This window comes from Myodes glareolus, chromosome 27 (genome assembly GCF_982192425.1).
Source record: "Myodes glareolus chromosome 27, mMyoGla1.1, whole genome shotgun sequence".
NCBI lineage: Eukaryota > Metazoa > Chordata > Mammalia > Rodentia > Cricetidae > Myodes > Myodes glareolus.
The window spans coordinates 1305342-1328244 of NC_142052.1; the positions used below are offsets into that span (position 1 = coordinate 1305342).

The window sequence follows — 22903 nt, forward strand, 5'->3', positions numbered from 1 at the left end:
AGTAAAAGTAGTTAACCATCTTGTTATATCTTCTCATTAACGCTTGGTATTTACATTGTTTCAAATATTTAAAGCATATAATTGAATGTGCACATGGTTGCTTATAAACTCTTTTAGGAACTTGGTCATTGCAAATATTAGGATATAAAGGATGGAAGAGAGCATGGGATAGATATACCTTCACTTAGGATTTGACCTTTGCTTCTTAGTCAGTAGATTATCCAAGAAAAGAAAAGAAAAAAAAATGTGCTATATTTAAAAATCTGGCAGGTGGGAATCACAGCCCAAAGGAGGTTGTCTCACATTCCTCTCGCATTGGTCAGCAATGACTCTCAACGCCCTGTTCTGTTTTCCTTTCTCTTTTTATTCGTCTGTCAACTGTGCACAATTTAAAATGACCTGATACACAGGTAGTGTTCTTAGGACAGCTGTGCTGACTGTCTTGTTTGGTGTGAACACTAGGTGGCAGTGTTGTCGCACTGTAGCTATGTTGCAGTAGAAAACCAGCTGTAACTTAACATTGCTGCTGATACTTAAAAAAAAAGCGATTTTAAATTTTTCAACATTTGATTTGTTTGAGTGAAGGCAGAATGACTTGAAAAAATTTAGTATGTGGTGTGTGTACTCATGCATGTGAATACCCTTTCATGTAAAGTAATATGATTGGTAAGGAATTAGGTTGCTTGTCTATATGAAATGATACTACTTTTTGGTTTATTATCTTAAAGAGTTGTCTTACAGTAAGATGCTATTTTGTAGCTTGGTTTAACACTTTATATATAAAATGTTCATATAACAATTGATCATTTCTGGTGTATACATTTAAAGTTACCACAAAATTTATTTTTATTTTATTTCATTTAAATTATTTCTATATTGAAACTATAAATATAACGTCTTAAGGGACATATTTTTGATATATGAGAATAATTCATAATTCATGATCTGAGAATAAGTTATCTTGGGTATTCTGGGTCCACTCACTGATGCTTTTGTGTCTAGAGGAGCGGACAGTAGTAGCAACCCTTGGACGTCTTAGAACGTGTGAATGTTTAGCTTGACTGAACTTTAAGAACAGTTTAGATATTAGTCACACCTAATTTTTATCCTTATATACCTTTAATCCTTGTCATGAGTCCGTTTTTAAGTTTTCACTAAGGTCTGTGGGCTTTCCCCGGGTGAATGCTGTGGCCGACAGACTTACCCTGGGGTTTTCTTATGTTCTCCCTCTCTCTGCTGCACAAGTGTGTGAGTGTGTGCGTGTGTGAGTGTGTGTGTGAGTGTGTGCGTGTGTGTGTGCGCGCGCATGTGTGTGCCATACCACAGCAAACATGTAAAGTCTACCTACAGGCATCACCTTCACATTTTGAATTGGATGAGTAGGTGGTTTGAAAACCACCTTCAAAGATAAAATACAGTTATCTTTTTTTCCGAAGCATATTAAATCAACATTATGATTCTTTAATGTGCTTATTTTTTCCCCTTATTTGAGGAAAAATGATGAACTTGTTTGAAAAATTTTGAATACTTTGTTTTTAAAGCAGGAATTCAAGTGCAGGTCTCTGCGTTTGTCGCGTGTCCACTTATGTTAGAATATTAAGCCACGTTGCTTTATTTTTTCCACAAGGACGACATTGCTAGTTTATTTCTGAAATCGTTGATACCAAGCTGTAAGGTGATTTTTGAAGAGGAAATTTTTTAAGAAGTATCGAATTGTAAGCAACTTATTTTTATATTGTTTAACATGACAATTATTTTATCATTATAAAGATTTGCTAGAATAAATAGTGAGAAACTGTTGAAAGGTAAAGAAGCAAATGTAATTGTTATGAAATAGTTTCATGTACCATGCTGACAGTTGTATTTTCAGTTGTGTGCAATTTCTGAGTGATTTCATATTTAGTTATACAGAATTTAATAAAAATATTTAAAATCCCCTGTGCATTTATTTTACTTATGTGAAATATTAATGAAAACATTTTGGAGCGTAAGTTACTATACAAATTTTATTTTCTTAAAATAGATGTTTCTACTCTCTGTTTTTAATTGACATTATCCTATGTAATAGGATATATTTACATTTATTTGCTTTTTTATTAAAAGTTTAATCTTTTCTCTCACATGTTGGATTAATTGTATGTAAATAACCTTAAGATTTCTTCTCATCTGACTTGTTTTATTAGCTAGAAGGAGCTCAGGAAGCAAAGTGGTGTTTTCCTTCTCATCAGCAACGTATGTAAAGCAGGTGCTCCCTCCTCTGCTCACCATAACTGCAAGGAAGGACTCCGCTGCTTAGAGGAGCTAGCGTGTTGTTTTATTAAGCCCAGAGTTCTGACATTTTCCTTCAAAGACAGATAGACATACAATTACTTCACTTTCCATTTTTTAGAGATGGGAGTTGTTTAATACATTTTTCAGTCCTGAAGCATATAAAGTTTATTTTAATTGAATTAGATTTCAGAGTCAATACTTTCCCCTGCTTGTAATTGAATTTTTCTTTCTTTGTTTAAAATTCTGTCTTACAGATATTTGTAAGTGTCAGCTACACTTCACTGTGTTGTAGAAAACAATAGAGGAAATAAGTGCGTCTGTGGCTTGTGTGTGTCTGGTGGAGACGGACGTGTTTATCTGAGAGCACAGATATTATGTCTAACAAATTCCGTTGGTACTCAGGACTCTTAAATTATATATAATAAATTATAGACAATATAGACATACAAACAGTATGTTTTCCATGGTTTATTATGCACTTGATAGCTTTCCTTACAAAGCTGCATTGCTGTTTAACATAGCTTAGAATGAAATTTAGACCCTCAACCTCATTTGCAATGTTCCATATGTCTTTAAACTTAGCAGAAGGTCTTTAACCAAATAATTGACTTTTTATAAGTAATTTACTTTCCCTGAAAAATTAATTTATAGATTATATGGTGGGTCTTAGAATATTTCTACAAATAAATACATTTATTAAATGCTGGTCAGGTGACACTAGGAATAATTGATTAAAAGACCATCTAATACATATATTGGTTATATGAAATATGACCTTATACTTAACTATAACATCCTAAAATCTTGCTGTCAGATAGTCATATAAATTGTTTTGAGTGAGGGCACTATCTATTTAGACTTTAAGTGGAACTTGTCTTTAAGAAGTGATTCTGTTTGGTACTAGATGACTGTAAACCTCTCTTTGTCACTGTTCCACTTCACCCGACTTGTGCAGTATTCCGCGTCTCAGGAATAGCTCAGTGCTATTCAAGTGAATTTACGTAAATCACAAAAAATCTAAAGGGTACATTTCCTAATCTTACTATATCTTTTTCCCCCTCTCCTGAGCCCCAGCAGATTTGTGTGGCATTCCACTTCATTCAGGGTAATGGAGAGGCTTAGCAACTGTCCACTTTGCTGATGAATAGGTCAGCAGGGATGCTGTTTGAAAGAGGCTGGCTCCTCTGCCTCCTCTGGGGTCGCAGTTCTGAAACCACTGCTTCCCTGCTGTGACTGTGTTATCATCCCGCCACCCATCCCACCGCCCTGCAGTAGGTGCTCTTGTTTGGGTGCTGTGTGACCAGAAGGATGAAGCTGGTGCATGATTCCCGCTAATGCAACTAACCGTGTTCGTACCACCATGCTGCTGGGCAGGATAAAGGCTGCTTTTCTTGTCTTCATTTGTAAAATTGCATTTCACATTCCTTCAGCATGGCCACTTTAACCTTTGTGGATGTGGCAGTGTGACTCCAGGTGTTTTTCTGATCCTTGGAAAAGTAGAGCCGGAGCTTGGGGATGGCGTTTGAGATGCTGCCCGAGGGATGAGAAGCATCTCATCAATTAACACTCTCTGCTCTTTTGTAGTTAACCATTGGTACCTTGTTTCTTGTAACCGATAGTTTATGACTACTTTATCCAAAACATAGCATTACTTCTAATAAGCATGCCAAATATGTATCCATTATTTTTATCTGGTGGGAGAATGTATTCAACAATAATAGATGTTATTGATCATGATATATTTTTGGCCGAAAACATGAAGTTTGTATGGGTATTTTTTCGCAAATGCATATTTAGGAGATTCCACACTATTGCTATAGTGCCTGTATAGGCAAATCTACTTTAGAACTAGTCAGGGGAAAACTTACTGGTGATCATCTCTACTGTGGAAATGTGTGTTACACTTTAAAGTACTTGTAAGTATGTGATTGAAGAATTGGTGCTGCATAAGGGAGTTTCTCATGACAACTTAGAATACAGCTCAGCAGCATTCTTTCTTTGGAGGAGGGTGGCCGCACCAGGCATCTGTAGTCGACCACACGTGCTCATTCACCGCCTGCTGCTACCTGTTCGTAGACACGCGACTGCAGCGAAACCATCCTTTCCCCTGGACAGAAAGCTAGGTTCTGCCCAAGTCAGGTGTGGAGCGTGATTGCTGTCTCACCTTCAGACAGTTGGCATGTTGATAGTAACTTGAGTTCTTAGAATGGTAGCTAAACAAGTCCTGATTGTTCAGAATAAGAAAGACGACTTCTCCAGAACTGTCTTAATTATTCCCTGGTGTCAAATGCGGCTTGCACATTGATGGTGTACAGACTATGTATTTATACTCTTATCTTCTTATATGCCTGTGTCTCACGTTCTCCATCCAAATTGATGGCTGAATTTGAATTGATCTGGATATCCCAAATGTACCTTATACTGGTATAATAAATCTTTTCTGTGGAGTTTCAGCCTTAAATCTTAAAACTGGTCATAAAAAATAACCACATTTGCACGTTAAAAAAAAATAAAGTAAAACTAGTAATCTCTTTACTGTCTGTCTACTAAGTGTGTGTGTGTGTGTGTGTGTGTGTGTGTGTTAATGTGACACACAGCTAGGAAAAAAATTAATATATTTCTAGATTTTACTTTAGCAAATGGAGAAATAACTTTTGAGTTTTTCTTTTATCCTATTTAAATGACCATATGCAATATGCTTTTTCTCCTAAATATTAAATGTACGTTATTCTTTTTACCACTGCTACCATTGTCCTAGGTCGTTGGCTTCACCAGATCTTAGCCCTACACCAGCTCCTCTCTGGGCTCTCTGTCTCTAGGCTCTTTCTGATAAAGGCACCAGTTTGGTCTTTTCTTCTTCTTCTTTTTCTTTTCTTTTTAATGAGTTACATTATCTAACAAACCAACTCTCCATTGCATGGCCTTTCTTGTAAGGCCCTGCTCAGTCTAACCCAGGATCTGCTGCTTTGTTTCTCCTGCATTTCTCACTGTAAACTGTTTGGGATGTCACACTAACTTCCCGTCTTTGTCTTGCTGCACTGTTATCACTGCTGATTCCTCGTGGTCTGCCTCCTTACTTTGGGACATCCCAGTAAGTCCACACTGAGCCCCATTTGCTATTAGTTCAGTCCCTTCTCTAGAATCAGATCCTTGTGTTTATTCATATCCTTAAAAGAACACTCATCTCACACTTAATTGCTGCCATTTCTTGTGTATTTTTCTCCAGCTTCCCTGAATGTGTAGAATTTTTCATACCCAATGAATGACTTCCTATTCTCCTTTTCTGGACTTAGGATCTTTCCAGCTACTAAAGATTTCCAACCATTTCCAAAAATTCAAGCCATTTCTGTTAGTTCTTTTGTGTAAAAATACACCCCATTTTTTGGTTATCTGAGCATGCTTCTCCTTTTGGAGGTAAAACAAATAAAGAAGCAAAAATAGCAGCGGTGACAGTTTCCATCTGAACTGCTTTGCTAGCGTCTGCTGTCTGCCCATCTCTTTCTATTGCTCCCATCCACCTCCTCTCCCCACCCCTGTGTGTGTGTGTGTGTACGCGTGTGTGTGCGTGTATGTGTGCATGCATGTGTGTGCGTGTGTGTGTGTGTGCGTGTGTGGTGCGTGTGCGTGTATGTGTGCGTGCGTGTGTGTGCGTGCATGTGTGTGCGTGCGTGCGTGTGTGTGTGTGTGTGTGTGTGTGTAAAAGTCTAAGCCAAACAACCACCACAACGATTACGGTATTTGCTGAGTTGTGTGGAGCTCACATACTGGCACTTCGTGTTAAGTTTATTTAAATAATTTAATATGTTGTGGATCATACAGCTTTTCCAGAACAGTTAGAATAGGGAGTATTTCGTAAATCAGTTGACCTATATACCATCCTATAAAAGTACAAAAATAATGAGCCTGTTAAAAATTAATTACAGTTGTAAATTGATTTCCCTTTGTTGGCAGAAAGAAGAGTTTGTTAGCCCAGGAACAGGTTCACACTGTTTTTACATTAAGCATTTCCAGCTGAGGCTTGTTAGTGACTGCCTCTCGGATTATGAAAAAAAAAATCCTCACTGTGGTACATGAACTCCTATTGTTAAGATAGAAATAATCAGCTCATCTCCACCGTGGATGAGAACAAAGAACACAAGAATAACACAGTGAAGATGAACTACACAAATATTGTACAGCTCCATTTAAGATATAAGCCAGAAATAATTGTGTGTCTATATATATCTATGTATGTGCAGAGAGAGATTTTCATTTTTAAATTTTCTTTGTGAACGTATGCTATCATAGGAGCTAGTTAAAGGAAAAGAGTATATATTTTAGTTTTTTAATAGTAAATATTTTATGTTTAGTTGACACATAATTCTGCATATTTATGAGCTGTCGTGTAGTAATTTGTGTATACAATGTATAATCCAGGCAGTGAGCATCTGTTTCCTACGTGCTGGCATTAATCTGTGTTAGGACCCTGTGTGTACATCTCTTCCTGTCATCATGAATGGCCTGGTGAGATGATTAGATCTTGGTACTTGCTATGACTTTCTCTGGCCTTTTTTCCTAGGATCATGTGACTTTTATTCTACATTCCACTTCTCAAAAATCAAATTTCTAGCTTTTTTATATGATGAAGAACTTAACAGTATTTGTCTTTTTGAGCTTGTTCACCTAATATTCTTTAGTTCCACCATGACACAGCAAATAACAGACTACTTCAGTTTTTAATCAGATTACTTTAAGCTAATGTAAAATAAAGTAGAAACAGTGCCCAAATTCCAAAATAGGCATCTTATTAGCAAGATGCTTCTAATTTATAGAAATTTTTTTGTATCCCTGAACTGAGGGGAAAAGACAGAATTACTAGCCTAGCTGTTTCTGAATCTGGACAAAGGAGCTGTTTTTCGTACTTAATTAGTACTAAATTGTGTACTAAGTACTAAGGAAATTGTGAGGCCTAGAGAGATTTAGGTGCCTGGCACAGGGGCTGTAGAGAGCCTAGATAGGTGACACATCCTGTTTTCCACACTGATGTCACATGGTTGCTAGTGTTGGTGGGTAGTTGTCATAGCTCTTTCTGTGTCTTTATACATGACATGCCCTTGATTCGGCCCTGAGGGATGAGTCGTTTACTTTAGGAAGAGTGAAAGAGAAGAAAAGATGAAATGGGCTAACACAGGGCATTTTTTTCTTAATTTCTAACAAAGGTTGTATTTTTGTTTTATATGAACTAAAAATTGCAAGATTTTTAAGTCTATTCAGCATTTAACACTTCTAAATAAAGAGTATAAATTCTAATCACTCATAAATTATGTATATATTTCCCTTTTTTAATGGATAAGGAAAATGTGGTACATTTACACAATGGAATACTACACAGCAGAAAAATGATATCTTGAAATTTGCAGGCAAATGAATGGATCTAGAAAAATCATATTGAGTAAGGTAACCAAGACCCAGAAAGACAAATATAATATGTATTCACTCATATGTGGCATTTAGACATAAAGAAAAACCAGCCTACAATTCACCATCCCAGAGAACCCAGACAACAAAGAGCACCCTAAGAGAGACATCCATGGATCTAATCTACATGGGAAGTGTATAAGGGGAGGCCATTTGTTTGTTCCTGGCTGCGCAGAACCAAAGTAACCACACAGAAACTGTATTAATTAAATCACTGCTTAGCCTATTAGCTCTAGTTTCTAATTAGACTGGCTAGCTCTTAGATCCTAAACTAACCCATCTCCATTAATCTGTGTATCACCACGTGGCTGTGGCTTACCGGCAAGGCTCCATCACACCTGTCCCTCGTGGCCGCATGGCATCTCCCTGACTCCGCCTACTCTCTGTATTTATCTCTTCCAGCCTGGCTATATTCTGTTAAGCCATTGGGCAAAAACAGCTTCTTTATTAACCAATAAAAGCAACACATACTCAGAAGGACTTCCCCAGAAGTAGAAAAAGACTAGCTCTCCTGAGTAAATGGGGATCGTGGGAGAGGGTGGAAGGGGAGGGGAGAAGGGAGAGGAGCAGAGAAAAATATGTAGCTTAGTATAACAGGGCTCTTAAAAACAAACGTTAGGTGACTCACGAACCGTTCTTCAGTGGTCCCAGCACCTAGAGCCAGACATTGTTTTGGCGAAGCACTGGTAATATTTAAAGTGGTCTTGACATGAAATGCTCAATTTGAAATTTTGTTGTAAGAACTCTAAAAAGTTTCTAGTAAACCTCCAAGATGACACATTATGTAACTGTGAAACTTAAATACTAGTAAGCTTTGAGGGGCTGATTGGGGACTGAGAATACCCATCATCCTTTATGGTGTTCTGTCTAAGATTTCCATGTCCTGTGAGCTAGTTCAAATTTTTCTTTTGAAAGACTTATTTTGTGTGAATGCACACTGCTGTGCATACAGAAACTAGAAGAAAGAATATGGTCCCTATAGCCAGAGTCACAGGTTGCACATCGCCCAGTGTGGTCTTGGGAATTGAACTCCGGATCCTCTGTCAGAGTAGCAAGTACTCTGAACCTCCAAGCCATCTCTCTAGTGCTCAGAATTTTCTTTTTCAATTATTTTTACCCAAGAATTTTTTCTTTTATTATATACTTGAGTGTAAGTGGTGATTATAGCTCCTAAACAAAAATAAAATTTTTGTCATTTTGAAGGCTAGAAATAAAAGGTAAGAATTGAGGGGAAACCAGTCAGGGTGGGGTTGCGCTGTAATCCTCCTACAGTATGAAGAAATAATGTTTGGCCTGCTCCAGATCTCTGACAAATTTGTGCAGACAGTATGGGCTCACAGCATGGAACTGTTGACTTCCTACTTAAGGTTGTATTTCATCTGAATGTTCCAAGAATCCTGGTAAATATGGACACAGGATGTTGTAATTTTAAAAGATTTTTGTAGCTTCATAGATAATTTAAAAATTTTGAAATGAAGATAAGGGTTTTTAGAGTTTCTGAGCACCTTATTAGTATTTATCTTTACTTTGTTCAACTTTTTCTTTTCTGGATAATTATGCATTCACCTACAGTTGTAAAAGTTGAGCCAGACCCTGTGTTCCCATGTGTCCTTCATTAGCTTCCCCTGCCAGGAACATTTTACAAAATACCCAGCTAAAAGTATCACAATCCACCAAAACAAAACAAACAAAAAACAATAAAGGGCCAGGTGGTGGTGGTGCACGCCTTTAATCCTAGAACTTGAAAGACAGAGGTAGGCCCATCTCTGAGTTTGAGCCCAGCCTGATCAATAGAGTGAGTTCCAGGAAAGCTAGGGCTACAGAGAGAAACCTTGTCTCAAAAAAACAAACAAATCAAAAGTATTGCCATCAAGAAGTTGGCATTGATGCAAGTCTACTGATATTATTCCAGTTTCCTCACTGTATATATAATCATTTTCTGTGTATTTGGGTTGTTTTTGTTTGTTGCTGTTGTTTGAGGGGCAGGGGTCTTGCTCTTTAAAATATGTCTGTTTTGTTTTGGTACTAAGGATCAAACCTTGGGCACATTGCCACTAATCTACCCCTCCAACCCCCATCTCCATTCATCTTTATGTACATCTCTATCTCTGTATCTTTGGTTAAAGAAATTTTTCCCTCTGTAGCTTTGCAGTTTATCACCACAATCAAGGTACAAACCATGTTCATCGTCATAAGGATCGACCTCCCCGGTTTTCCACAGGTAGCTGTGAAGTCTTCCTTTTCGTCCCCACTCTTTGGGAGCAGAGGTTCCCTTCATGTTGCAGTCGTGTGTGCAGGTGTGTGTGCTTTTGCATATCTATGCAGATGTGCGTGCCAGAAGTTGATGTTAGGCATCTTCCTCTGTCAGTCTACCTTACTTTGAGGCAAGCTCTCTCTCCAGTTGACTGGACTGGCTGGCCGTCAAGCTCTTGGGGTCCACCTGTCTTTACATTCCCCAGAGATGGGATTGCAGATGCATATTGCAGTGCCGGCTTTTTTGTGGGTGCTGGAGAATACTAACTAGGTCTCAGGTCCCTTATGCTTGTTAAGCTTGTGTCCCCACTGAGCAGTCTCCCCAGCCCTTTGTTTTCATTGCTTAGTACTCTATGATGTGCCAGGACCATGGTTTAAATATCAGCCTATTGGGCATACAAGTTATTCAAATGTTTTAGTTTGGAAGTGGTTGGTGGAGGTTGTTGCTTTGGCTCTTATAAATGAAGCTACTCTAAAATTTGGTGTGCAGGTTTTATATTTGTAAATGGAGACTGTCCTTTCATTTCCCGGCCAGCTGCCCCACAGTGGGCACCATTACGTAAATGGAGACTGCCCTTTTGTTTCCTACCCACCCAGACCCAAATAATCACACAAAAACTATATTAATTACAGCACTGTTTGTCCAATGGCTCAGGCATGCTTCTTAAATTAACCCATTTGTATTCATCTGTGTATCGCCGTGAGGCTATGTCTTACAGGTAAGGGTCTGGTGTCTTTGTCCTTCGGCAGTTCCATGGCATCTCTCTGACTGCACCTTCTTTCCTTTTCTATTTCTGCTTGGATTTCCCCCCTTTCTGTAGTCTGCCGAGCCATAGGCCAAAGCAGCTTCTCTGTTAACAAATGATAATAAAAAGATGTTCACAGCATACAGAGGGGGATCCTACATTATATATGAAGCAGTTCACTTGCTCTTCTATGTAGGTCTTTATGTTTACACTTATTAAATAGCGTTGCCTTGAGCATATGATGTTGTTAAAATTTTGTTGTGGAATGGAATATTTGTTTAACTATGTAAAGATGTGTTGCATTTTGCCTGCCTAAGGCACCTGATTCATCTAAAAAAATGCTCTAAGCAGCCAATATCTAGGCAGGAGGTATAGGTGAGACTTCTGGGCAGTAGTAGAAGTAGGAGGAATCTAGGCTTGAGAGAGACAGAGGGAGATGGAGGGAGAGAGGAAAAGGCCAGGGTCTAGCGACCCAGACATGGAGGAAGCAAGAAAACAGGACATGGTGGAATGAAAGATTTTTTAAAAGCCTTGAGGCAAAATGTGTATGAGTAGAAACAGGTTAAATTAAGTTAAAAGTTAGTGGGACAAGCCTAAGCTAAGATCAAGCATTTATAATTAATAATAAGTTTCTATGTCATTATTTGGGAGCTGGTTGGCAGCCCAAAGAAAGTTCCAACTACACAACTTTAACCAATATCAGACTCACGAGGAGGTGCTGCATTTTCCGGCCCATCCGCTCTGTTGTTGTTTTTTCTTTCTGATGCTCAGTGCTTGTTTTAGACTTTTGTTTAAAGACTGTCCCTTGGCTTTCTTTAAAGGTAGGTCTCCCAGTGGAAGATTCTCTAATTCTCTCTTGTTTAAGAATGTCTATTTCCACTTCATTTGCAAATGATAGCTTTGCCAGACACAGACTTATCAGTTTATTTCTCACAGTTGTCTTCCATCCATGGGGAGATTAAGTCTGGCCATGAATCTTGTTCCTGGCTTGCACACCAGCTGTTCTAGACCTGACGTCCTTTCTACTGTGGAGACAAAGAATTCCCAACTTTGTCCCTCTGTGTTGCTCCTTGAGCCTGGTGTCCTTGCATGGTCCACGGTCCTTTCCCTTTCCCAGCCTCCTTGGTTGACCTCACATTATCTTCAGGAGGTTCGTTGTGCTCAGTCCAGAGAAGCAGTGCATCTGAATCTGCCATTTAGTTGAAACTGGAAGTTTCTTCTCCTGTGGTTATTTTCCAAACCTGTAAGACTTTGTTAGTATTTGATTCTGAAATATGTCCAGGGCAGTCCGAAACTCAACTGAATGACAAGCCTTCCATAAACCATACTGTGGCAAAAATAGCGGGCAGTGTTCAAGTCGAGTATGTGTTGTTGTTGTTGTTGTTGGAGCTTTTCTTCCACTAGATTAAATCCTTCTAAGATGTTAATTTATAGTCTACACCCTTTCCTCTTTTACTTTTCTTGCTATAAATCATTTTCTGCATCCAGGAGTGTAAGGATAGGAATGGCTCTCTTGTGTATCTCCTTCTTGGGTGTCAGATTTGTCACTGACTTCTGAAGAGCAGGATGGGAAGTCTGTTTTCCGCACACCTATATATGTATGCTGGAGCAGTCAGATACGCTTCCCCGTGTAGAAACGTCTGCCGTTTGCAGCTATCTCTTCCATGAAGACCTGGATTTGATCATCGTCACACACATAGAAAGCAGAGCTCGGTGACATACATTTGTGATCTCAGAGCCTAGGAGACAGAAACAGGTGGAACCGTGGAGCTCATTAGTCTACCAACCTAGCCAAACTGATGAGCCTTGGGTCTAAGAGGAGAGACCCTGTCGTAAAAACAAAACAGAACAAAAAGCTCTTGAATTTATCCTTGGCCTATGTATATACACACATACACATACACACGCAAATCTGCCCACACACAAATGATGTCTACATGAGAAAATACTATAAATATTTTGAATCATATCTTAACAAACTAGGCTCTTAGTGAGTACTCTTCATTGTAACTAGGTTTTTAAACATATGTACAAATTTGGGTATACAAATTTTAAATTACTTGTATTCATTGTGGATTCATTTATGTCTGTATTACTAGCATTGTAAATAAAGGTATCATTTAATGGCATTAAATTTCTCATAAAAATATCCTTTCAATTTTAGATTACTTCCCTGGTGACTCTGCAGCTGTTGACCCTGGTTGGTCATGACGATCAACTTGATGGACCAAAATACAAATGCACAGTTTCTCTAGATTTCATCAGAGCCATTGCGCGGTAAGTTTAGAGTATTTATTAATGCAAAATGTCACCATTATGCAGATGATATGCTAAATAAGAATGCCCTTTCTAATATAATGAAAAGTCATTTAAAAGAAAAGATCATTTAAGTGCCAAGAACGAATAAGCTCCACCATAACATCCTCTAGTGAGGTTACCAGTGATGTAGACTTAGAAGTAGTCAATAGGAAGTTAGATGGTCAGAAGTGAAATTATTGAAATACTTTGGAAGGTGGGATTTAAGAGATCACTGGGTATGAAAGCTCATATGTATGAAAGGTGACCTTTAAACTGTAAGCATATCCTCTTCCCACATCTGCGGTCTTTATTCTTGGGTAACATTTTTGTTTCTTTTATGCTGACTTGACCTGTTTCTCTCTCCATTCGTGTAAGACACCTGTCTTCCAGTTCTCTTCCTTACTTCCCTAATGTAAATGGAGACTGCACATTCGTATCCTGGCTCCCCAGACCCAAATAATTGCACCGAAACTATATTAATTCAACACTTTGGTCAATGGTACAGGCTTCTTATTAACCAACTCTTACGTCTTAAATTAACCCATGTCTATTAATCAGTGTATTGCCACGAGGCTGTGGCTTACCAGAAAGATTCTGGTGATGTTTTTCTCCTTCAGCAGCTACATGGCATCTCTCTGACTCTGCCTAAAAGCTGTGTTAAACTCTCTTCTTTTTAAGCCCTCTCAGGTTTTACGTGGAGTTAGTAGACCACGTTGGGTGCCACTCTGTTGTAAGGAGGAGCGGTGGGCTGCGTTCCCGCTGTCACCGGCAGCCTAAAGCGGAGCCAGAAGCAAGAGAGCAGCAGAGGGCTGCCGCTCTTTTTTTAAAGAGAGAGAGACCATGCCCCAGTGGGCTGGTATCTCAGCGGCTATTGACTGAAGGAGCAGAAGGAGCTCCCGCAGCAGCCTACTCTCTTTATGTATCTCTCTTTGGATTTTCCATCTGGCTTTACTCTGCTAAGCCTTTGACCAAAACAGCTTTATTCATTAGCCAATAAAAGTAACATATGTACAGAAGGACATCCCTCTCACCTTAACTAACACCTGCCTCTGGGTATATAACCACTGCCCCTGCAGCTGTGTAGTGGCAGCAATTTCTTCTCTCCAGACCAAGTCCTTCAAGACTGTTTTGTTTGACAAGATCATTTCAGCAGCCTCCGTGACACCACTTTCATACTGCACTGCCCCCAGCTTTGAAACTGGTTATCTACGTCTGCCTCTTTAGTCTCCCCAGGAATGATTACCCTCTTCCAGCTCCCAGCCATGACAGTTTAGCTGTTGAGGAGTAAAGCCTGCGGCTTATACCCCTCTCTTCTGCCTACTAGAGTCTTGATTTTATTTACACCACACATCCGAATGTCTGCGTTCCCTCTTCTGTGCTCCATTCCCCCCAGGCTGCTTGTTTCTCAGCGGCACTTGGCACCACCGACAATTCTTAAAGCTCTCTTCTCCTGGGTACCTGGATCCTGTGGTGCTGGTGTCTCTGTTCTCCGCTACCTTTGCTGAGGCTCCTTTGACCTTTAAATGGAGCTGTTCCTTGAGGCCTGATCCTGGCAGCTTTCCTCATCACACCCTTCCTTCCCAGGCAGTTCTAGCTGCACTGCTTCAGCCACCATCAATAACTCCCCATTGTTTAGGGCCATTTGTTTGTCATGTTCTGACCTTTATTGGACATAAACAGCCTAACTCGAGACTGAACTCAGAAATTCTAACTTGTTTCCACACACAAATAAGAAAAGAAGGATTCGGCTTTCCTTCCAGCGTTTCCTGTTTCAGCACTGGTCCTGTAGTCGGCCATGTTGCAGAGGTCTGGAATTTGAAGATGATCTTATCATTTGTCTCCTCTCTGCTGTCTTAGTTGAGTTTCTGTTGCTGTGACGGACACCATGACCACAAAGCAGGTTGGGGAGGAAAGGGTTTGTTTGGCTCACACTTCCGAGCACAGTTCATCACTGAAGGAAACCAAGTCAGGAACTCAAACAGGCAGGAACCTGGAGGCAGGAACTCATGCAGAGATGGAGGAAGGGTGTTTCTGCCTTCCATGAGTCATTTATTGCTTTTTATACCACCCAGGATCAATTAATCATTAGTCAAAAAAAATGACCCTACATACTTACCTATGGACCAATCTGATGGAAACTTTTGTCAGTTGAGTTTTCCTTTTCCCAGATCAGTCTAGTTTGTGTCAGTTGAGCAAAATAATGACAGCCAACCAGCAAAATAACAAATTATTAAATTGGTCAGTAATTTATTTTCTTAGGAAAATTACTGTGCAGTTATTAAGCATTTTATTTTCGAAGGAAAAAATGTGAGGAAGAGATCGTGGTAGAACAATCCCAGAGAACCTAGACAACAATGGGGACCCTACGTGGTAGAGTGAATGAGGTCGTTCTGTAGAGTTACACGTGAGGAACCTTCACATGGCTGTAAAACTAAGGAAGGGAGGGAGCAGTCAGAGCACACGAGGATCATAGTTGACACTTGCAGCTGTGCGGTGGGTGGAAGTCACCCCAGTCCATCTTGATAGTGTTGATAATAAAGACGCCGCTTCATAGCAGCTTTGCTTGTCATAGCCAAAGCCTGGGAACAACCTGAATGCCCCTCGACCAAAAAATGGATAAGGAAAATGTGGTACATTTACACAATGGAGTACTACACAGCAGTAGTACTGTTGCTCAAAATAATGGCATCTTGAGATTTGCAGGCAAATGGATGGATCTCGAAAATATATTGAGTGAGGTAACTCGGACCCAGAAAGACAAATATCACATGTACTCACTCATAAGTGGCGTAGACATAAAGCAAAGAAAACCAGCCTACAATTCACAATCCCAGAGAACCTAGACAACAATGAGGACCCTAAGAGAGACATCCATGGATCTAACCTACATGGAAAGTAGAAAAAGATAAGATCTCCTGAATAAATTGGGAGCATGGGGACCATGGGAGAGGTTGGGAGGGGAGCAGAGAAAAATGTATAGCTCAGTAAAATCAGTTAAAAAAAAAAAGTTTAAAAAAGAAGAAAGAAAAGAAACCATTTCCACCAGGAAAAAAAGGGATGGATGTGTAGACAAATAAACAGGTGTATTAATCAATAAAAATGAAGCCACAAGAGCATCCCAGCTTTTTTTTCATTTTGTTTCAAGACATACCCAAAGACTGGTGTATATACGCACATACATATATATAATTCTATAGTCTTATTAATTTAATTTCTCATATTATTTAATCCCTTCTGCTCTTTTTGCATAGAATTTGCCTCTGTTTACAGCCTTTATAATATAGATTATAGTGAATCAACTATTTTCTGCTATAATTATTTTTATTTGAAAAATCACTAGCATTTTATTAACAAAGTAATGGGTTTCATTTTGATATTTTCATATACATACCTTAATATATGTTATTATACGTGTTCTTATCCCCAACTCCCTCGCCACTCCCTTCTACTCCCTCCCCATTCCCCTGATTTGCTAGTCCCTCACCCCCCCACTCCTCCCACGTTGCCTTTGCCTTTGAGTCATATACACTCACATGCATTCAGTTGTCATCTCTTTCTTGTTCTTCCTTCTTTCTCCCACATTAGATGTCTTTCTCCTTTATCTTAGTCCCCTCACCGTGTGTGTGTGTGTGTGTGTGTGTGTGTGTGTGTGTGCATTTAGATGTTTGCTTATGTATACATAAAGTTAAACCATGATGTTGTGATGTTGCTACATGGGAAATAAAACATGCAGAAAGAAGGAAAGTGAGAGAGAGAGGTGGATGCCGCAAGCACAGGTTTAGCTTCTGCTCTTTATGCACTTAACATTCGTGATCCCACTGTCAGCAGACATTGTCTAGGCTCTTTAGAGATGCAGAAACAAGCATGGTGAAGCCGCCGCATGTGTGTTTATGTCGTCAGTGTGGTTTTGAAGATAGAAATATATTTAAATGCTGAGGGAAAGCAGAGGAAAGTTAATGACACAAAACAGAATAATTTGAAACACAAAAATCTTCTCAGTACTGTGTAAGGACGGGATGCCGAAGGCAGATGAAAGAGCCCATGATGGGGCAGCAGTGTGCTCTGGCCTCAGAGCCGATGGGGCAGCAGTGTGCTCTGGCCTCAGAGCAGAGCACCATGGGCTCGGCTGCTCTTTGGCAGCAGAAAGTTGAGGGATTCTCACCTGATTCTTCTGCTTTCTCCATGAAGGGGAGGCAGGAATTGTGACTGAAAGCAGAGCTAGAAGCAGCTTGAGAAAAGTGTGTGGTGTTGGAATCCACGGCCTGCACATGGCAGCCGGTGCCCCCTGGGAAAAGCAGCATGCTGAGAGGGCTTGAGATTCTTGACCTTGAGTTTACAGTGGCATCAGTTTGTGAGCCCTGCGATCTTTTCCAGCAGTATTCCATATGCTAGACTACCAGGGCTGGGAAGAATAGTAATTGAAATCACATAACATTGGGGTCTTGCCAGATGAGTTCAGTAGATGCTAACACATGAGCTTGTGATGAACCATGGAGTCTGAGCTGGACAGTAAGAAAGGCAGACCAGCCAGGAACCAAGAGTTTTTATCTAGCAATAAATACTCAATATTTGTAGGTCAAAATAAAATGAAGGGGTTTGTAGCCTAATTATCCCTAGTGTCCCAGATACCTGAAATGGAACGAATAATATCTCAGAGGGTATGTTCTGAGAGATAGAATATCTCTGAGTATATTTAGTAGAGATGAAAAGACCAATATGCAGACAATTTATTAGGTCACAGGGTGCAAAGCAAAGGAAACTAGGTCCTAAATTTATTCAGTGGCTAAAGGATGGTAACGAAGTAGAGAGAAGGCTGCTGTCTGGGATTGTCTGGGTCCCAAGGGCAGGGTTTTCACATAAGGACACTAACTTCACTTGACTGAACCGCCTGGCATACAGTAGAGAGATGGACCTTCATTAGCAAAGACTGAAAAGAAAACTGCCATTCATTGAGCGCCATGCTTTAGTCAATGCCCAGAATGAGAGAAAGGGAATTCATTGAAGACAGAGGACCAGAACAGTAGAAAGCTTTGCTTAGAAAAGCCAACTGCTTCCAAAAGGAATTAGAACGTGGAGTAGAAAATGAAGAGAACCAACCTGCACGGAGCCTGTGGGGGCCATCTCTGGAGTGACCTTACTAAGTGAGGTGAAAATAGGCTTTCCAGTTTCCATAGTGGGAGACACCGCAAGATACCTCAAGGTTGTAAAATAAAGTTGCCTTTTGGTTTTTGTTGTTGTTGTTGTTTTTCTTTTTTTTTTAAGAAACATATTTCTAAAGAAGCTGATTCAGAACTACCCACAAAGTATGAAATCATGAGTAAAAAGTCTTCTGTGAAAAAAGAATTGATAAAGTGAAATAAAAAGATACAGATAAAACTAAATTCTTATAATTAAATGTTATATGGTTTGATTCTGTTCTCAATTCTGACTTAAGAATTACCCCTAGGAAGGCGAGAGAGATGGCTCAGTAAATAAAACATTCCTATATAAGGTTAAGGACAAGAGTTCAGACCACCAGAACCCAGATTAAGGCCAGGCAGATGCACTCGGGAGGCAGGCCCAGGATGTCTGAGCAGAGCTGGCTAGCTAGGCTGGATAGCTAGCATTGGTAAGGTCCAGACTTAGCAAGTGATTTTGCCTCAGTAAGTAAAGTGGAAACTGATCAAGGGAGACACAGTGTCCACCTCAAGCCTCCGTGTGCACATGCAAACATATGTGCACTCGTAAACATGCAAGCCTACATACACACATACATCCCACATATACATACATACGAAAAGAATTACTAGAAATTGTCATCCACATTGTAGTTTCCTGTTTTTTTAACTGCTTACTTTAGAAAATAGTTTGTGTTTCATGGGAATCAGACCTTCCTGCACTCACTAAATGTTATCTAGAGTCAAAGTTATATGTGTCTAGTATGTATCTAAGCTCAAGAAAGGCCAGAAGCGAGTACAGGTGGACAGGTTCCACAGAGCAAAGCTTCCTGTAAAGTGGGTCGTTTGCCCTGTAAGCAGTCCCTGTGGTGGCCTGCAGTGATTAATACTGCCTCCATGGCTGTGCTGGTGAGTTCTGACTTCCCTCAGAAAATGTGTATGGGGCCAGCTGACGGGTTACCTGTTTATGGAGGGCTGGGTGAGCCATAGAAGCGTTTGCACAGCTTGGTTGGCAAATGCTGTACAGAGTAGTTCCCTGGTCACTCAGTTGGTGTTTAAGCGTAGAGTTCTTACAAGGGCAGTGGCTCAGTGGTTAAGAGATTTGCTGCTCTTGCAGAGGACCTAGCTTTGGTTCCCAGCACTCACGTGGCTAGCAGCTCACAGCTGTTTCAGTGCCCTCTTCTGGACTTTGGGAATCCTACATTTCAATCTGGATCTCCCTGAAACCAGGAATGCAGGCGGTCGTGCGCCAGCAGGCATAGGTGCTGGAGCTCTAACTCGGGTCCTCTGCACAAACGCTGGGCTGTCACCCAACCCTCACTCAGTCTTCAAGGAAAAGAAATTACACAGTCTGATTTGATTTCTGGTGCTGGCTTACTGACATGAAATACAGTTAATATTCTGTAATTGCATGTTTGTGAGTTGCTTAGGGTGTTTAAAGCCATTCCATTTATTAACATTTTATTGTATAAACTGCTATAGCCATACAAATAATTACTGAAACATATAAAAGAATCCTATTAACCAGTTAATTTGTTTTCATTTGTTTATGAATTTTTCTAGTCCTAGCCCATTAGACAAACATTTTCCAGTGGATTCTGCATTCTCTTTCTGCATTTTTAGGGTGTAGATGTATCTTCATATTGATCATTTTATACTACTATTGAGTAAGGCTTTGGAATATAGAAGGCCTCCCAATGGATTCAAGTTGTTTTTAACTTAATGTCTTCCGTACTTTTGCTTTCACATACAAAAAAAAAAGGCATTAAATCCATTTTACTTTGTTGCTTCATAATCTTATATTGTAGGCCATCAGAGGGAATGTCTTGAGAAAGGTGTACTAATAGAACTCTAGTTTGTGGTGAGAAAATGTAGCCTACTGTATCTAGTTTCTCTTAAGACCCTTGGTAAGTCAGCTTACTGGCTGAAGGGTTCTTGTTGTTTCGTCCTAAGGTTATTTTTATAGGACTTCACGGCCAGTAGATCTGAGAGGTCAGTGAAGGAACGACTTGAGAATCTAGCAGTGTTGCGATATCAGAGCCGTGTCTTTGCTTGGGAGAGCTTACCTGACGTGATCACCCGTGGCATCCTCGTCACTGCTGCTGCTGACAGGGTCTCTTTCTGCTGCTTAGGAGGCTTTGGTGCTTCTCAGGGAGCCGCAGTTCTGATGAAAGACATTCTTGAGTCTGACGTTGGGTCCACAGGAGCCAGAGCGTTCCCCAGTTTGAGCTATTTTTAAGTGTGTTTCCAAAAGCAGTATCTATACTTTCCTGTCCATATTTTTAAAAAATATTTGGTATGTCAGTCATTTCTGTAGAAACTTTTTTTAGAAAGTGTATTATAAAATGATAGACAAAAAGAATAATTGGTGTTAGTTTAATAAATAAGAATGTGCAATTAGTAATTCTAAAAGGCTGTTCTCGCATGGATAATTATTTTTGCAGAGCTGAATATTTAAGGCTTTAATTTTATACTTATTGCTAGATCATTATATCTAATTATTTTGACCACTTAGTCAGATAATAAACCTCCAAGTCTGAATATTTATAGTGAAGAATGAGTTTGGAGAAAGAAAAATAATTATATGTCTCTTCCTCTGTTATTTTATTCTGCCTGCCGTCAGAGTATAAAAATATACATCTACGTTGTTTGTTGTATCATATTCTTGGCTCATACAGATTGAGTTGAAATGCGCATACAGGTCAGCTGCTGTTAAAGGCTGAAGATAATGAAAGCCAGAAATGGGGACAGATGAGCTGTGCTTTATGTGATGATGAAACAGGTGTTTGGGAAGACAAACAATGTTCTGAGGCAAACAAGATTTAAATACTTTTGCATCTCTAATTACTTTATTCCGGTTATTAGGCAGAAAGCAAATGACTTTTAAATAAAATTCAAACTTTCTGCAATATAGTTCAAATACAAGATGTTGAGTAGCCTAACTTTGTTTTTGTTTTTGAAAAGCAAAGTAACTTTCTGTGTGGTCAAAAGTGGTTTGAAAGTTATGTTTCTGGTTGTGTTTTAAACCCGTGCCACCCCTATCCTGGCACAGCCGACAGCATCGTCCAGTTGTAAATTACGTCCCACGTGCTCTGCAGTCGTTCAGAACCGAGCAGCGGAGGGCGAGGATGCTAACGCACTGTCTGTTTTTGTTTCTAGGACCGTGAACTTTGACATAATAAAATACTTGTATGATTTCTTGTGAAAACAAACCTCAAAGCCATATGGACACTGTGACAATGACTAAGCCAAGCTGTGTTCATCCAACTACTTTGCTGGCCAGGGGAAGGAGTTCTTTGGCTCTATTGGATTTGTCCAAACAGGTGCTGGCCCAGCATGGACTCTGATGGAAATACTCTGATTGGTCTGGGGAGATGTGAGCAGAAGACTCTTTACCAGGGGCCCAGGAGTATTTGGAAGCAACGTGTTAATTATAAACAGCAGGGTCTGAGCACAATCTGTTCTGCTCTTAATGATGTTATCTTAACACTGAAATTGCCTGAAGCCCATTTACTTAGGTCTGTGTTTTGCTCTGTGAAGTATCCCCTGTGCTCTGAATGTGCCAGCAGTCCTTGTTTGTATGGCCACCTTTTCACTTCCTCTCCACAGGAGCCTCTGCAGTCTCCTGCCAACGCAGATTTCCTAAGGCCACAATTTTCAAAGATCATACTTGCAAAATATATGTTATTTTTTAAAAATCTAAGCTCTCTATGCATATCTTTTTACCCTGATTTTCTCAAACACAAGGCAGCTTGTTCAGATATACACACACCAGCTTTATGTCTAAGTCTGCTTGCTGCTAACCTGACAGACAGTGCTTGTGTAAGAAAAGCTTATCTGCTCACTCTCAGCTAACCGCCCCAACTGGCTTTATTGTTTTCCTTCCCTCCTTCCTTTCCTCCCTCCCTCCCTCCATCCCTCCCTCCCTCCCTCCTTCCTTTCTTTCCTTTCCCTTTTCTTTAAGTTGTTGGCTTTTGAGACCTCCACAATAAAATCCTTCCTCTTACATGAGTCCTGTGCTTTGGTTCTGAGTACCTTATCTGTTCATATTTTTTAAAGTAGTTTTCTGTTACTGTTGAATACTTGAAAACTGAACGGCTTTAAAGTGCTTGATTATATCTAGCTTAAATTTTGGTGGCATTTTACTCCATTCCATTTTTTTGAAGAAAAATTCTCACAGTCGGCATTCCTAGGTAGGAAGCTTTTCCTGTAACGATTTTCTTGCAATCTCTTGTTTAGAGACAACCAGTTGTTTTCCTCTCGCTCTTTGAGGGAAAGAGTAGAGAGAGGAGGAGTGAAGTTGTTTTTTGCCTTCCTGTGCAAGATGGGAACTTTGGAGTCAAAGGGCACCACCCACGGCTACTGAGTGTGTCTGCATCATCCGTCTTCCAGGACCAGGGAAGAGCTGACTACAGGACAGACTCACACTCGGGTTTCCAGATGTAGAGATCTATGGAGAATAGACAGTCTTGTAGGTAACCATTCCGAGCAATGCCTCCAGGGATAGATGGTTTTGGCCACTCCCGTTCTGCTAAGTGACCTGTCCTGATCAAACTGAAGTGTGAGGTGGAAGCTGAGAGACCAGAAAGGAGAGCAAGTGGCTGAAAGATGTTGAAAATGAGAAGAGGAAGGGGCGGAGTTTCTGGTGGGAGACACCATTGTTCCTCACAGCAGCTGGTTACCTGTCTCCTACAGAGCACATCTCCAGGTCATCTGACACCA

The 22903-nt window shown here is 40.0% G+C and overlaps 1 protein-coding gene across 1 annotated transcript in view; it reads left to right on the forward strand.

The window, feature by feature from the left end:
- The window catches only part of Orc5 (origin recognition complex subunit 5), a 55798-nt gene extending 33606 nt beyond the window's left edge, over positions 1-22192 (forward strand). The window contains exons 13-14 of the mRNA XM_048433507.3: positions 12892-13004; positions 21341-22192. Of these exons, the coding sequence (XP_048289464.1) occupies positions 12892-13004; positions 21341-21386 (159 nt within the window). The 3' untranslated portion in view covers positions 21387-22192. The remainder of the gene's footprint in view (positions 1-12891; positions 13005-21340) is intronic.
- The last annotated feature ends 711 nt before the right edge of the window (positions 22193-22903 follow it).